Source organism: Podarcis cretensis, assembly GCF_951804945.1.
Source record: "Podarcis cretensis genome assembly, chromosome: 12".
In the NCBI taxonomy this organism is placed as follows: Eukaryota; Metazoa; Chordata; class Lepidosauria; order Squamata; family Lacertidae; genus Podarcis; species Podarcis cretensis.
Window position 1 is genome coordinate 7,140,213 of NC_137181.1, and position 12,144 is coordinate 7,152,356.

General features: G+C 46.0%; 1 protein-coding gene across 2 annotated transcripts; it reads left to right on the forward strand.

Moving 5' to 3' along the window:
• Positions 1-1,166: 1,166 nt before the first annotated feature.
• Positions 1,167-7,518, forward strand: HIGD1A (HIG1 hypoxia inducible domain family member 1A). 2 transcript variants are annotated; one of them, XM_079947113.1, is made up of 4 exons: positions 1,167-1,251; positions 3,623-3,730; positions 5,731-5,865; positions 6,863-7,518. In XM_079947113.1, the coding sequence occupies exons 1-4, from the start codon at positions 1,182-1,184 to the stop codon at positions 6,910-6,912; spliced, it is 363 nt and encodes a 120-aa protein (XP_079803239.1). In that variant the 5' UTR covers positions 1,167-1,181; the 3' UTR covers positions 6,913-7,518. The 2 variants fall into 2 exon arrangements, with proteins under 2 accessions (XP_079803239.1, XP_079803240.1); XM_079947114.1 differs by lacking the exon at positions 1,167-1,251 and adding an exon at positions 1,333-1,387.
• The last annotated feature ends 4,626 nt before the right edge of the window (positions 7,519-12,144 follow it).

A 12,144-nucleotide genomic window follows, 5' to 3' on the forward strand; every position in this document is an offset into this window, starting at 1 on the left:
AACCTAGCAGTTCAAAAGCACGTCAAAGTACAAGTAGATAAATAGGTACCGCTCCGGCAGGAAGGGAAACGGCGTTTCCGTGCGCTGCTTTGGTTCGCCAGAAGCAGCTTAGTCATGCTGGCCACATGACCCACATGACCCTCGGCAGGTAAAGCGAGATGACCCCAGAGTCGGTCACGACTGGACCTAATGGTCAGGGGTCCCTTTACCTTTATCTAAATCCAGAACCGGCTCTGCTCTGGGTAGACTCATTGAAATGAATGGACATGGCTAACTTAGGCCTGTTAATTTCACAGAATCATAGAATCAATGGGTTCCAAAGATCATTTAGTCCAAGCCCCTGAAATGCAGGAATCTTGAACCCACGACCTTGAGATTAAGATGCTCTACTGACTGAGCTATTCTCTGAGATAAATGGGTCTACTCTGAGAAGGGCTATTCTGGGATACAACCCATGGGATACAAACCCAGCAGAGGAAGGGGGTGAAGTCCATACCCCAGCGGGCATGCCCTGCTGGCATCTCCAGGCAGGGCGGGGAAAGACTCGCTGCCTAAAACCGCCTGGAGAGATGCTGCCAGTCCGTGTAGACAACACTGGGCTAGACAGACCAACGATTTCATTCAGGGAAAAAAGGCAGCTGTCTAGGTTCCTTCCCTATGATTGGCCAGGATAGAGTGATCGACATTTGAAAAGCGCAGCGGGGGAGGGAGGAAAACGCCGTCCGGCCCACCAATAGGGGGAAGCTCTCTAGCAGCGCAATGCTTTCTGGGAGTTGTAGTTTCCACAAGTGACAATAAAGTATTTCATGTCATTTCATTTCTGGAGCCTCTGCAACGTTCAGGGCGGGAAGGGCAGGAGCAGCCTTTCTCAACCCGTGGATGCCCAGGTGTTGTTGGACTACAACTCCCATCATCCCTAGCGAGCAAGGCCAGAGCTCGGGGATGATGGGAGTTGTAGTCCAACAACATCTGGGGACCCGCAGGTTGAGAACCGGGGGCTCCGTCGTCCCAGCACCAGGACGGGTGCAAAGGGGGAAATTAAACCCCAAGAAGAAGTGAGTGGGGTTTTGGGGGGAGGAAATACATTTTAAGCAGGTTTTAAAGAGAACGGGCAGGTGCTTTTTAAACAGGGATTATCTGACTGGGGGAAACTCCGTGAATTGCATTCCTGTTTTACGCTTATGCCCTACTTTGCGCAAGGCTGCGTGCACGTGGATCTGCACCTTAATCCTCGCAAAACGGCCCTGCAAGGTAGGCGAGGTGTTCCTGGTGGCCCAGGGAGCGTCCTGGCCATTGCACGGATTTGAACCCGTGTCCTGCCCTCCAGCCCCTTGTCAGCTGCGCTTGATGGCGCAATGGAAGGGTTTCTCTTGGAGTCGCTGCTGTTGTAAGAAAGGCAGAGTCCAGCCTCTTTTCTCCTTATGCCACCCTCTGGCCCAAGAAAGTATTATTTTTAAACGGTCCTTTCGTTAGATCATTCTTCGATGCGACGGCTTGGATCCGTTCCTCTTGGGAAATGTTTTATATTATGTGAAATGCATAGGAAGGGAAGCCGTCTATAGCAGAACAGTGCAATGGAGCATTTATATCCTCAGGCAAACTGTTTTGAGGAAGGAGAGAGTTTGTTGAAAAAATAAACTCCTAAAGCGTTCGATGGAGTTGTACTCCCAGCCACTTATCAATAAAGAACTAAGATTTATATTGCAAGGTGTATATTGTAAACTGCCAGGGGATCTTTATTTAGGATTTTACCCCTATACTGCCACGGGGGCCGGATTAAATCGACCGGCAGGCCGGATTAGGTCCCCAAAGCAGACTTTGGACATGCCTGACCCAGGAGGTCACTAAGAGAAAAGTGAGGCAGTGGAGGTATAAATGTCTATCTGGCTTCGACCAGCCGGTGCCACTGAATCAAGTTCCCAAATTTTTGCTGAATTGATTAAACTAAATACACAATTCCAGCTGGGTTTTGAATAAATGTGCAATTAATTGCTACTGCCTTGAATTTTATTGGGTTATTATCTTCCTTAGTGGGTTGTACAGGATGCTGTTGTGGATAAAAAAATTTTTTAGTAGGGTAGGGGGATGAGTTTGGGAACCCCTGCTCTTTGATGTTCCACATTCACCTTGACTCCTCTGCTGCCGTGACCTCACTTGTGTCCCCGCCCCCCTCAAAAAAAATCCTCTGCTTCTTCTCGTGCTGTTTCCCTGAGCACTGAGGTGACCGAGGGACCAGGAACAATCTGGTTTCCCTTGCAGCCCAGCAATCTTTCACAATATGGCGCCCAAAATTGGGCGCCCCCACATGGATCTTCTCAATTTTGTGCCTCCTCGACTCAGCACCCTCTGCTGGGGAACCACCCTAAATCTGGCGCTGCCTGCTTCATTTATCCTACCCAATAGCTAGTATTGTATTCAAATTAACTCTGCCCAGTTTCCGCTTATGAATTAAATACTGTGGGCGACATATTGCCCCTCCCCATTCATACAAACATTTGCGTTCCATTTTCAAGCACTCCATGGAGCTACGCAAGCTTTCTCCATGTGAGAGGATAGGCTGAGATGAAGGGGCCTGGTATGCAATAAGGCATCCCTATAAAATAGTCACAGATTTGGTATCTTCTATAGTAAGGGACGTGGGTGGTGCTGTGGGTTAAACCACAGAGCCTAGGACTTGCTGATCAGAAGGTCGGTGGTGCGAATCCCCACGACGGGGTGAGCTCCCGTTGCTCGGTCCCTGCTCCTGCCAACTTAGCAGTTCGAAAGCACGTCAAAGTGCAAGTAGATCAATAGTTACCACTCCAGCGGGAAGGTAAACGGCGTTTCCGTGCGCTGCTCTGGTTTGCCAGAAGCTGCTTAGTCCTGCGAGATAAGCGCCGCAACCCCAGAGTCGGCCACGACTGGACCTAATGGTCAGGGGTCCCTTTACCTTTACCTTTTATGGTAACCATGGTCTTGAAAATCCCTGGAAGAATTAGGCAAGCAGATCTATGGATCAGGTGCCGTGTGATTAGATTGAGGGACATGTTTGGTTCTGCAAACAAATTTCTTCCTCTAAACTTTTCCCCACAGTCCAAGTAACTTCTCTGTAACAGGAATATAATTCACCTAGTGTATTGGGAGCGGTTAAAATAATGTTCCTTCTATAGTGGAGCTGAGGAACCTCAGGCCTGGCGGCCCCCAACACCTCTCCATTTGGCCCTTGGAACTCCCTAGGCAACACCCCCTCACTGCTCTCCTTTAATGCTTTTGTCTTGTTAGACTGTATCTTTGACCTGTGATATTATTTCCTGGGTTGCTGGTATCAATATTTGTATTATTGTTCTGTCTGTCTAGGTTTGAAATACCATGTGAAGTGTTCATGCATTTGTGTAGTTTATTACAACAAAATTAGAAAGTAAACGTAGCTGGGATAGCTCAGTCAGCAGAGCGTGAGACTCTTAATCTGAAGGTCACGGGTTCGAGCCCCACATGGGGTAAAAGTTTTCTGCATTGCAGGGGGTTGGGCTAGATGACCCTCGTGGTCCCTTCTATGATACCTTCTTCAGGGGGAAATCTGGAATTTTTTTCAGGTAGGTTAGGAATGAATATCTTTCATCATTTCTCACTTCTTTCCTTGCAGTTAGCATGGCATCCGGTTCAGAAAATCCTCTCCCTAGCTATGAGACAGACGACAGCCAAACCTCAAAGCTGATCAGAAAGTCCCGGGAATCTCCGTTTGTCCCAATTGGTAAGTTGCTCTGACACAGAAACATTTCGCCATTGCCCTCCTTTTGTGATCTATGGAAGAAACACAATTTCCCTCTTAGGCAATGGTCTTGGACAGACAAACAAAGTCTTGGACAGTCAGGAAATTCCCTTGAGATGTTGCTTCCTTGTTGTACCCAGTACAGTAGAACTGAATGAAGTACTTTATTGTCATTTGTACAACTTGTATACAGTGAGATTACGTGAGCACACACACCCCACTCAGCTCTCTTAGTCTTAATTCCCCTCGTTTACTGACACACACACACCAAACCCGAAAGTCAGTTGCTCTGTTGTTATCTTTTCATTCAGCAGCCTAACAGCCCACGGATAGAAGCTGTTCTTTACCCTGTTGGTGCGACAAATCATGCTTCTATATCTTCTGCCCAAGGGCAGGAGATCAAGAAAGTGCCGGCCAGGGTGTGAATCATCCCTGGGGCACTCTCCTGGGGCAATGTTCTTCCGCGGATTCATGGGACAGCCCATAATATCTTGTGCTGTATTCACCACCCTCTGTAGGCACTTCCTATCAGTTGGTGTCAAACCAGCGTACCAGACCGTGATGCAGTATGAAAGGACACTTTCTATTGTGGACCAGTAGAAGGAGATCATCAGATGTTGATTGACATCATTCTTCCGCAATACTCTGACCAGACTTTTAGAAGACATATGAAGGCAGCCCTGTTATGGGAAGTTTTTAATGTTTGATGCATTACTGTATTTTAATATTCCGTTGGAAGCCACCCAGAGAAGCTGGGGAAGCCCAGCCAGATGGGCGGGTTATCAATTATCATCATCATCATCATCTAATGTACCACCATGTGGTGGAAATGTAAAAAGGAAAGAAAATTTTGGGAAATTATTTCTAATGAGTTTAAAAAACAAGTTCAGCTTAACTTTTATCTAAAGCCCGCAAGCCTTTCTTTTAGGCATCATTGATGCAGATATTCTGAAGGAACTGAGAAAGGTATTCATGTATGCAATTACTGCTGCGAGAATATTAATAGCTAAATGGTGGAAAGGAGATAAATACCAACTGAAATGGAGGGGCAGGAGAAATTATTTGAATATGTAGAAGTGGCAAAGATGACAGGAAAAATTAGGAAGCAGGCAAACCAAAAGTTCAACAAAGAATGGGATTTATTTAGCCTATATTTAAAAGAACATTGTTCTCATATGAAATCTTTGACATGCTTTGATTAACTTCGGCAATGTAATACACTTCAAAGGTTTATGGTAAGTCAAATGATAAACAAATATGCAGTCAACAAGTAAACAAAGGACCCATACTAAGGGTGATGGAAGTCTCAACATATGGAGGAACTTTATTTTACAGTCACACCTCATGTTACATCTGCTTCATGTTACGTTCTTTCAGGTTATGTCCTGCGGCAACCCGGAAGTACCGGAAAGGGTTACTTCTGGGTTTCGCCACTCGCGCATGCGCAGATGCGCAAAATGACATCACACGCATGTGCAGAAGCGGCGAATCGCAACCTGTGTGTGCGCAGACGCGCCGCTGCTGGTTGCGTTCTTTTCATGTTGCAAATGGGCCTCCGGAACGGATCCCGTTCGCAACCAGAGGTGCCACTGTATATGTAACATTTTCTTTGTAACTGATGTGATCTCTTTTTTTATTTTGTTCTTTTTGTGGTGAAGGGACCTAATATTTTTAAAAAAATCAATAAAGATTAAATTGCAAACAAGAGAGAAGAAACTAGCGTTTCCCTCCAACTCTACAATTGAAACAGAGGCGTTTGAAAAGCACTTTGTGGCGCCGTGTGGCGCTTGAGGGTTTTCAGGTGTTCGGTGCAAGCAATTTCCATGAACCTTAGCAATGTTTTGGATCCCAGGTGTGGCTAGCTCTCTGTCTCTTTCTTTCTCTCTCACACACACTTTTATCAAGAGTTCTGTTGAGGGTGTTGCCATGGCTGGCAAACAAGGAATTCAAAAACCTTCTCACCGTCTGTTCCCCTTTTCTAGGCATTTCGGGTTTTGTAGCCGTGGTGGCCTACGGGCTGTACAAGCTGAAGCACAGAGGGGACACCAAAATGTCCGTCCACCTGATTCATATGCGTGTCGCAGCACAGGGCTTTGTTGTGGGGGCCATGACCTGTGGTACGTACTGAAATGGGAGACTCCTGTGCCTTGATCTGATAAGCGCCAAATAGTCTCTCCCTGAAAACCTTTGTTTCAGCTTCCCAAGGTACCTGAGAGAGGGTGAATTGATCTGGGCTGCTCTTGTGCTGTGCAGACTGTTTCCTGTGATCTGAGTGGCAAGAGCCTTCTATCAGGTTGGAGGATCAACGTTCAAAGTTGGAGTTAACTCTCCATTAGCAAAAACATAATATTCACAGACTTGGCTGTCTGGTCTAATGAGCACAGAAGCTCACGCTCGGTAGGTCTGGCCCCATGAATCAGCTGCTAAGACTGAAAGTCTCTGCCTTCCCACAGCCGTCTTAAGTTTCCTCCCCTCCAGGGCTTTCCCCAAGCAATCAGAGACTATGCCTCTGTGCAGCCAAGCTGTCCTCCGCCCTTTTCATGCCGCTTCTGGTTCTGGGAGTCAGAGGGGGGTGGAGCTTGTTGCAGCAGGAGGTAGAAACACCCATGACTCTTCACAAGCCTGATTTATCTCTGCCTCTTGGCGTCCCTCCTCTCCTGCCTCCGCCTCTGCCTCTGATTCTGGACTGCTCTCTACCACAAATTCCCCCTGCTCACTAAGCCCGTTCCCTCTTCAGCTTCCAACACCTCCCCCTCCCAGTCTTCTCCCTCTGACCACTCATCACTCCCCGAGCTCTGAGCCTTCTTCCCATGATGGTTCCCAAGCTGGTTCCTCTGCACCCATTACACAGAAATAGAAACAGGCAAACTGATCCCTGGCAAAGTGTTCTGGACCTCCCCGCCCCACAGCCCTGATTTTACCTTACAAGATGTGTGTCCCACACACATACGCAACAGATCACACTGTTAAATCTGACTTCCTTGGGCCCACTGTTTGGGATAGATCTTCCAGCAAGGATGTAGTTTTTGTTGACGTCTCTTTCCCCAGTCAAAGAAAGACAGCTTTGAACTCAAACCCTCCTGTCTAACATGCCTTTTTCTCTCTGTCTCCCAGGTGTCATTTATTCCATGTATCAAGAATACTGGGTGAAGCCCAAACCCTAGGAAGCGGTTAATTGAAGCCTGTCCGGTCTTGTGTACCCTAGAGATAGACTTCACTCGGAAATGGCGCTGCAATAATAACAATTTTGCACAATCTCATGCACAGTGTTAAACTCTACGCTGCCAGTGTGGCTGTGCATTAGGTTGTTGGTGGCAAAAGCGGTTCCTCTCTCTCTCTCTCTCTTGAGTGAGACCATCAACTGATAAATTTTCACAACATGCAACCCTTTTTCACTAAGCCTACCCAACACGTAAGGCACTCTGTGGCTTAGAAGTCCAGCGTTTCCTCTTCAGAGGTTGCTCCTCTGGGTTGTGAACTAGCAAAGCAACAAAGTGAGGGACATTCCTGTGTTGGTGCCATGCCTGTTCAAGAGATAGGTGGTCAACCTCTCTTAACTCTGAATTAGAAACAATTGTGGTGGAAGATTTACTCTTACGATGTCAGCCTTAAATAGCAGATTGTAAATAGTTTAATCTTTATTTAGTTTTTAATGTTTGATGCTTAACTGTGTTTTTGTATATGCTTTAAGCTGCCCAGAGTGACTGGGGAAACCCAGCCAGATGGGTGTGGTATAAATAATAAAATTACAATGGTGATTATAATGAAAATGATGATGATGATTTATTAAAGGTAAAGGTACCCCTGGCTGTTAAGTCCAGTCACAGACGACTCTGGGGTTGCGGCACTCATCTCGCTTTACTGGCCGAGGGAGCCGGTGTTTCTCCACAGACATGGTCATGTGGCCAGCATGACTAAGACGCTTCTGGCGAACCAGAGCAGCGCACGGAAACGGTGTTTACCTTCCCGCCAGAGTGGTACCTATTTATCTACTTGCACTTTTTGGTGTGCTTCCGAACTGCTAGGTTGGCAGGGGCTGGGACCGAACAATGGGAGCTCACCCTGTCGCAGGGAATTGAACCGCTGACCTTCCAATCGGCAAGCCCTAGGCTCTGTGATTTAGACCACAGCTCCACCCACGTCCCATTGATGATTTATTACCCAACATTAAATTCTAAAACTTCCACTTCTTTTCACTCTGGGGGGGCATTACAGCATCTTGAATTCTTCTCTCTCTCTCTCTCTCTCTCTCTCTTGCAATTGCCAAAAAACACACTTTTCTTTGGTAGCACAGAATAAACACAGAATAAAAAGGTAAAGGACCCCTGGACGGTTAAGTCCCGCCAAAGGCGACTATGGGATTGCGGCGCTCATCTCACTTTCAGGCCGAGGGAGCCGGCGTTTGTCCACAGACAGCTTTCCAGGTCATGTGGCCAGCAGGACTAAACCGCTTCTGACACAACAGGACACCGTGATGGAAACCAGAGCGCATGGAAACGCCGTTTACCTTTCAACTGCAGTGGTACCTATTTATCTACTTGCACTGGTGTGCTTTTGAACTGCTAGGTTGGCAGAAGCTGGGACAGAGCAACGGGAGCTCACTCTGTTGCTGGGATTCGAACCACCGACCTTCCGATCGGCAAGCCCAGAGACTCAGTGGTTTAGACCACAGTGCCACCCACGTTCACAGAATGCTTAACCCTTACCAGTGCAGCAAGGTCCTCCATACATTCGGATTCCCCCTGGTAGCGAACCAAAATTTGTCATTGCCACCAATTCTGAGTCTCCCCTGAGTGGGGCAGTTCTTGACTGTGACACCATACCGAACTCTATCTGAAAGGAAGCCCCTGGTTTCCTGTTCAGCTCAAAGCCTGGAGAGGAATTTTCTGGAGATGGTCTCACCACTTCCTGAACCTCATCATGAGGTTGAGAGATCACTTGCCTCCCTCCAGGAGGAAAATGCATCTCTTAGTGCCCAGGGGATGCTGGTTATATCCTGTTCTACACTCGTAAGTCACCAGCCAAAAATTCAACCCAGTAATGAGCTGCAATTAAATCAGCCTTCTTCAAATCTCTGGTTGGGCAACAGCTGTTATCTGCTAGCTTTTCAGGCCGCCTCCCTCTTTTCCTAAGCAAGGAATCAGTCTAGTTTGAATTGTTGTCTGTTGGCAGGCGGTGATGTGAAGCACTGTTGAAACAACAATAAGTTAAAAAGGTTTAGAAGTCCTTGGAATGGAATTGAATTAAAAACCAAAAAGACAAAATGTTTCAAAAAGGCAGCAGGCCTCCAGCTGCTGATTTTGCAGCAACCTGCCCGTATGTGTCAATAAATGTTCCTATCCTGTTGTTCGCAACTAATAGACATAACCTTACGGCTGTGACCAAACTGGAATTTCAAATCTCTAAAATTCTTTCGTTCCATGGCTTTATCATGGTGTCCTGAGTGATATTGATCGACACAGTATAAATCTAACCCAATGATTCTGCTTTTATTAAACATATAACCAATATCGTCTTTTTATTATGTTTTGATGGTAGCAAGCATCTCTTGATTCAACTGCAAGTATTATACATATATATGATTGGTTTTATATACAAACGCTGTGAGAAAGTCTCAGACCACTCCTTTTTTGGTTTTTGACCTGCATTTTTACATTCTTTTTTCCCTATTGTTGTTGTTGTTTAGTTGTTTAGTCGTGTCCGACTCTTTGTGACCCCATGGACCAGAGCACGCCAGGCACTCCTGTCTTCCACTGCCTCCCGCAGTTTGGTCAAACTCATGCTGGTAGCTTCGAGAACATTGTCCAACCATCTCGTCCTCTGTCGTTCCCTTCTCCTTGCGCCCTCCATCTTTCCCAACATCAGGGTCTTTTCCAGGGAGTCTTCTCTTCTCATGAGGTGGCCAAAGTCTTGGAGCTTCAGCTTCAGGATCTGTCCTTCCAGTGAGCACTCAGGGCTGATTTCCTTCAGAATGGAGAGGTTTGATCTTCTTGCAGTCCATGGGACTCTCAAGAGTCTCCTCCAGCACCATAATCCAAAAGCATCCGTTCTTCGGCCATCAGCCTATTAATCCTGTCTGCCAGTTCTCTGTCCCCAATTAGCGTTATGGAGCTGAGAACACTGTGCTTGCATCATTACATGTATTTCTGACCCAAACTCCAGCTGCATTTTCAGTTCCCTTTTGCCTCTTCCTCTCCCAGTCAAAATCCAACCTGGCGTACTGGGCCTGCCTTTTGCCAATTTCAGTCTGTTGGGTACCAAGCACATGGGAGGTATTACTACATTGTAAATAGCTACGATCTTTTAAAAAAGGATTAGATGAGCTAGCAAAAGTGGCCATGTGTCTCAAGTCTAAAGGCCCTGGTTCAAAACTCGCCCTGGCCACGAATCCACAAGATTATAATCAAATAATTCAGAGTCTGAGAAGGGATTCGGAGAAACGGATAATTATGAGGAAGCTCTTCTGTTTGCGTTGGTCAGAAGGTGCTTTCCGCTAGAGGGCAGCAACTGTGTTATTTTAAAACCTCAACCACCAGCACAGTGAGGGGCAATTCAGATGATGTTTCCAGAGCCAGTGTGGTGTAGTGGTTAAGAGCGATGTTAATATTTAAATCTTAGAATAGCTTTGGAAGTGGATATAGGCTGTAGGGTTAGAAGTAGAAGATAGTGTATTTTAAAAATAATATTACTTGTAAGCAATAAAATGTGAAGTTATTTTAAATGTGATTTAAAAAAAAGATGGTTAGAAACTATGATTTATGTAAACTGCTAACGACGAAGTAAAATGAAAATCGTAGGTGGGACTTAACAATGTTTAGAAAAATAAGGATATGAGAAGAATTCGTTTGTTTTGCTGTTTGTGTTCTTTGTTTGTGTTATAAAATGAATAAAAAAAATTTGAAGGAAAAAATAAATAAGAAAAACATGAATTGAAATCATTCTGCTGGCCCTCTTTGTGGCACACTTTTGCTTGTAATGATGAGACCTAGCTCCTTGGTCAACGAAGCAGGTGACGTCTGCTGCAAACCAATAGGCCCTTGCCATTCAGGCCGTGGCTCCAGGCAAGGCAGGATGCCAACACCTAACTCAGCGAAGCCAAAAGGCGCTGAATTGCCAGAGAAAATGCCAACAGACCCCTTTGTCTAGCTCAACTGTTTCCTCCAAGCACCTCAGCAGATTTGGACATTTGCCAAGTGCTGTGTGCGACAGAAAGAGAGAGCGTGGCGAGGAATCGTATGCTGGAAGTTGTTTTAGAGCAACTCAAGAAATGCACCGTATTTTTCAGTGTATAAGACGAGGTGTCTTTTTACGGGAAAATTATGTATAACAATTCCCCCCCCCCAATTTTTTTTATTCATTTTATAACACAAATAAACAACACAAACAGAAAAACAAACAATACAAACAAATTCTTGTCTTATCCTTATTGTTAAGTGGGCGCCAGGTGGTAGCGCCAGAGAGTCGATGAGAGACACAGCTAACTCATTCTGGTTTTGCCTCTCTGTTCTTCCCTGATGAGTCTGACAGAGGCAACACTGAAGTATTGAGGGAAAACCTAATCAAGATGTTTTATAGATGGTACTTAAAAGGTAAAGGGTAAAGGGGACCCCTGACCATTAGGTCCAGTCGTGAGCAACTCTGGGGTTGCGGTGCTCATCTCGCTTTATTGGCCAAGGGAGCCGGCATACAGCTTCTGGGTCATGTGGCCAGCATCACTAAGCCGCTTCTGGTGAACCAGAGCAGCGCACGGAAATGCAGTTTACTTTGATGTGCTTTTGAACTGCTAGGTTGGCAGGAGCTGGGACTGAGCAACGGGAGCTCACCCCATCGCGGGGATTCAAACTGCTGACCTTCTGATCAGCAAGCCCTAGGCTCTGTGGTTTAGACCACAGCTCCACCCGCGTCCCTCTTAGGTGGTACTTAACACCTACCAAAATAGCTAAAATGCATAAGACAAAAAACAAATCTGTGCTGGAGGTGTGGTAAAACAGAGGGGGCACTTATACATGTTTGGTGGACCTGTGAAAAAGTCAAAAGCTTCTGGAACACAGTATATGACGAGCTTAAAAAATGTTTAAGTATAACTCTATGAAAAATACAGAAGCTTTTCTACTAGGGAAAACGGATGCAGGTATAGCAAGAGAAGATCAGAAAATATTCCTCTATGCCACAGGAGAGGCAAGGATCCTAAATGCTAAAAAGTGGGGAAAAAGAAATTGTGCCAACAAAAAAGGAATGGCAAGACAAACTGGCTAGATTAACAGGCAATTAGAGATCGCACTAGACAAAAGTTTCAAAAAGCACGGGGGGAAATTCAGAGAATACTTCACAAAACAGTGCCCTCAAATACAGTGGTTCCCCGCAAGACGAACGCCTCACAAGACGGAAAACCCGCT

Coding starts and splice junctions, on each gene's coding strand:
- HIGD1A (XM_079947113.1), top strand. CDS start 1,182: ATGCCCTACTTTGCGCAAGGCTGCGTGCACGTGGATCTGCACCTTAAT. Junction 1,252..3,622: donor TCGCAAAACGGCCCTGCAAG/GTAGGCGAGGTG, acceptor CTTTCCTTGCAG/TTAGCATGGCATCCGGTTCA. Junction 5,866..6,862: donor TGTGGGGGCCATGACCTGTG/GTACGTACTGAA, acceptor TCTGTCTCCCAG/GTGTCATTTATTCCATGTAT.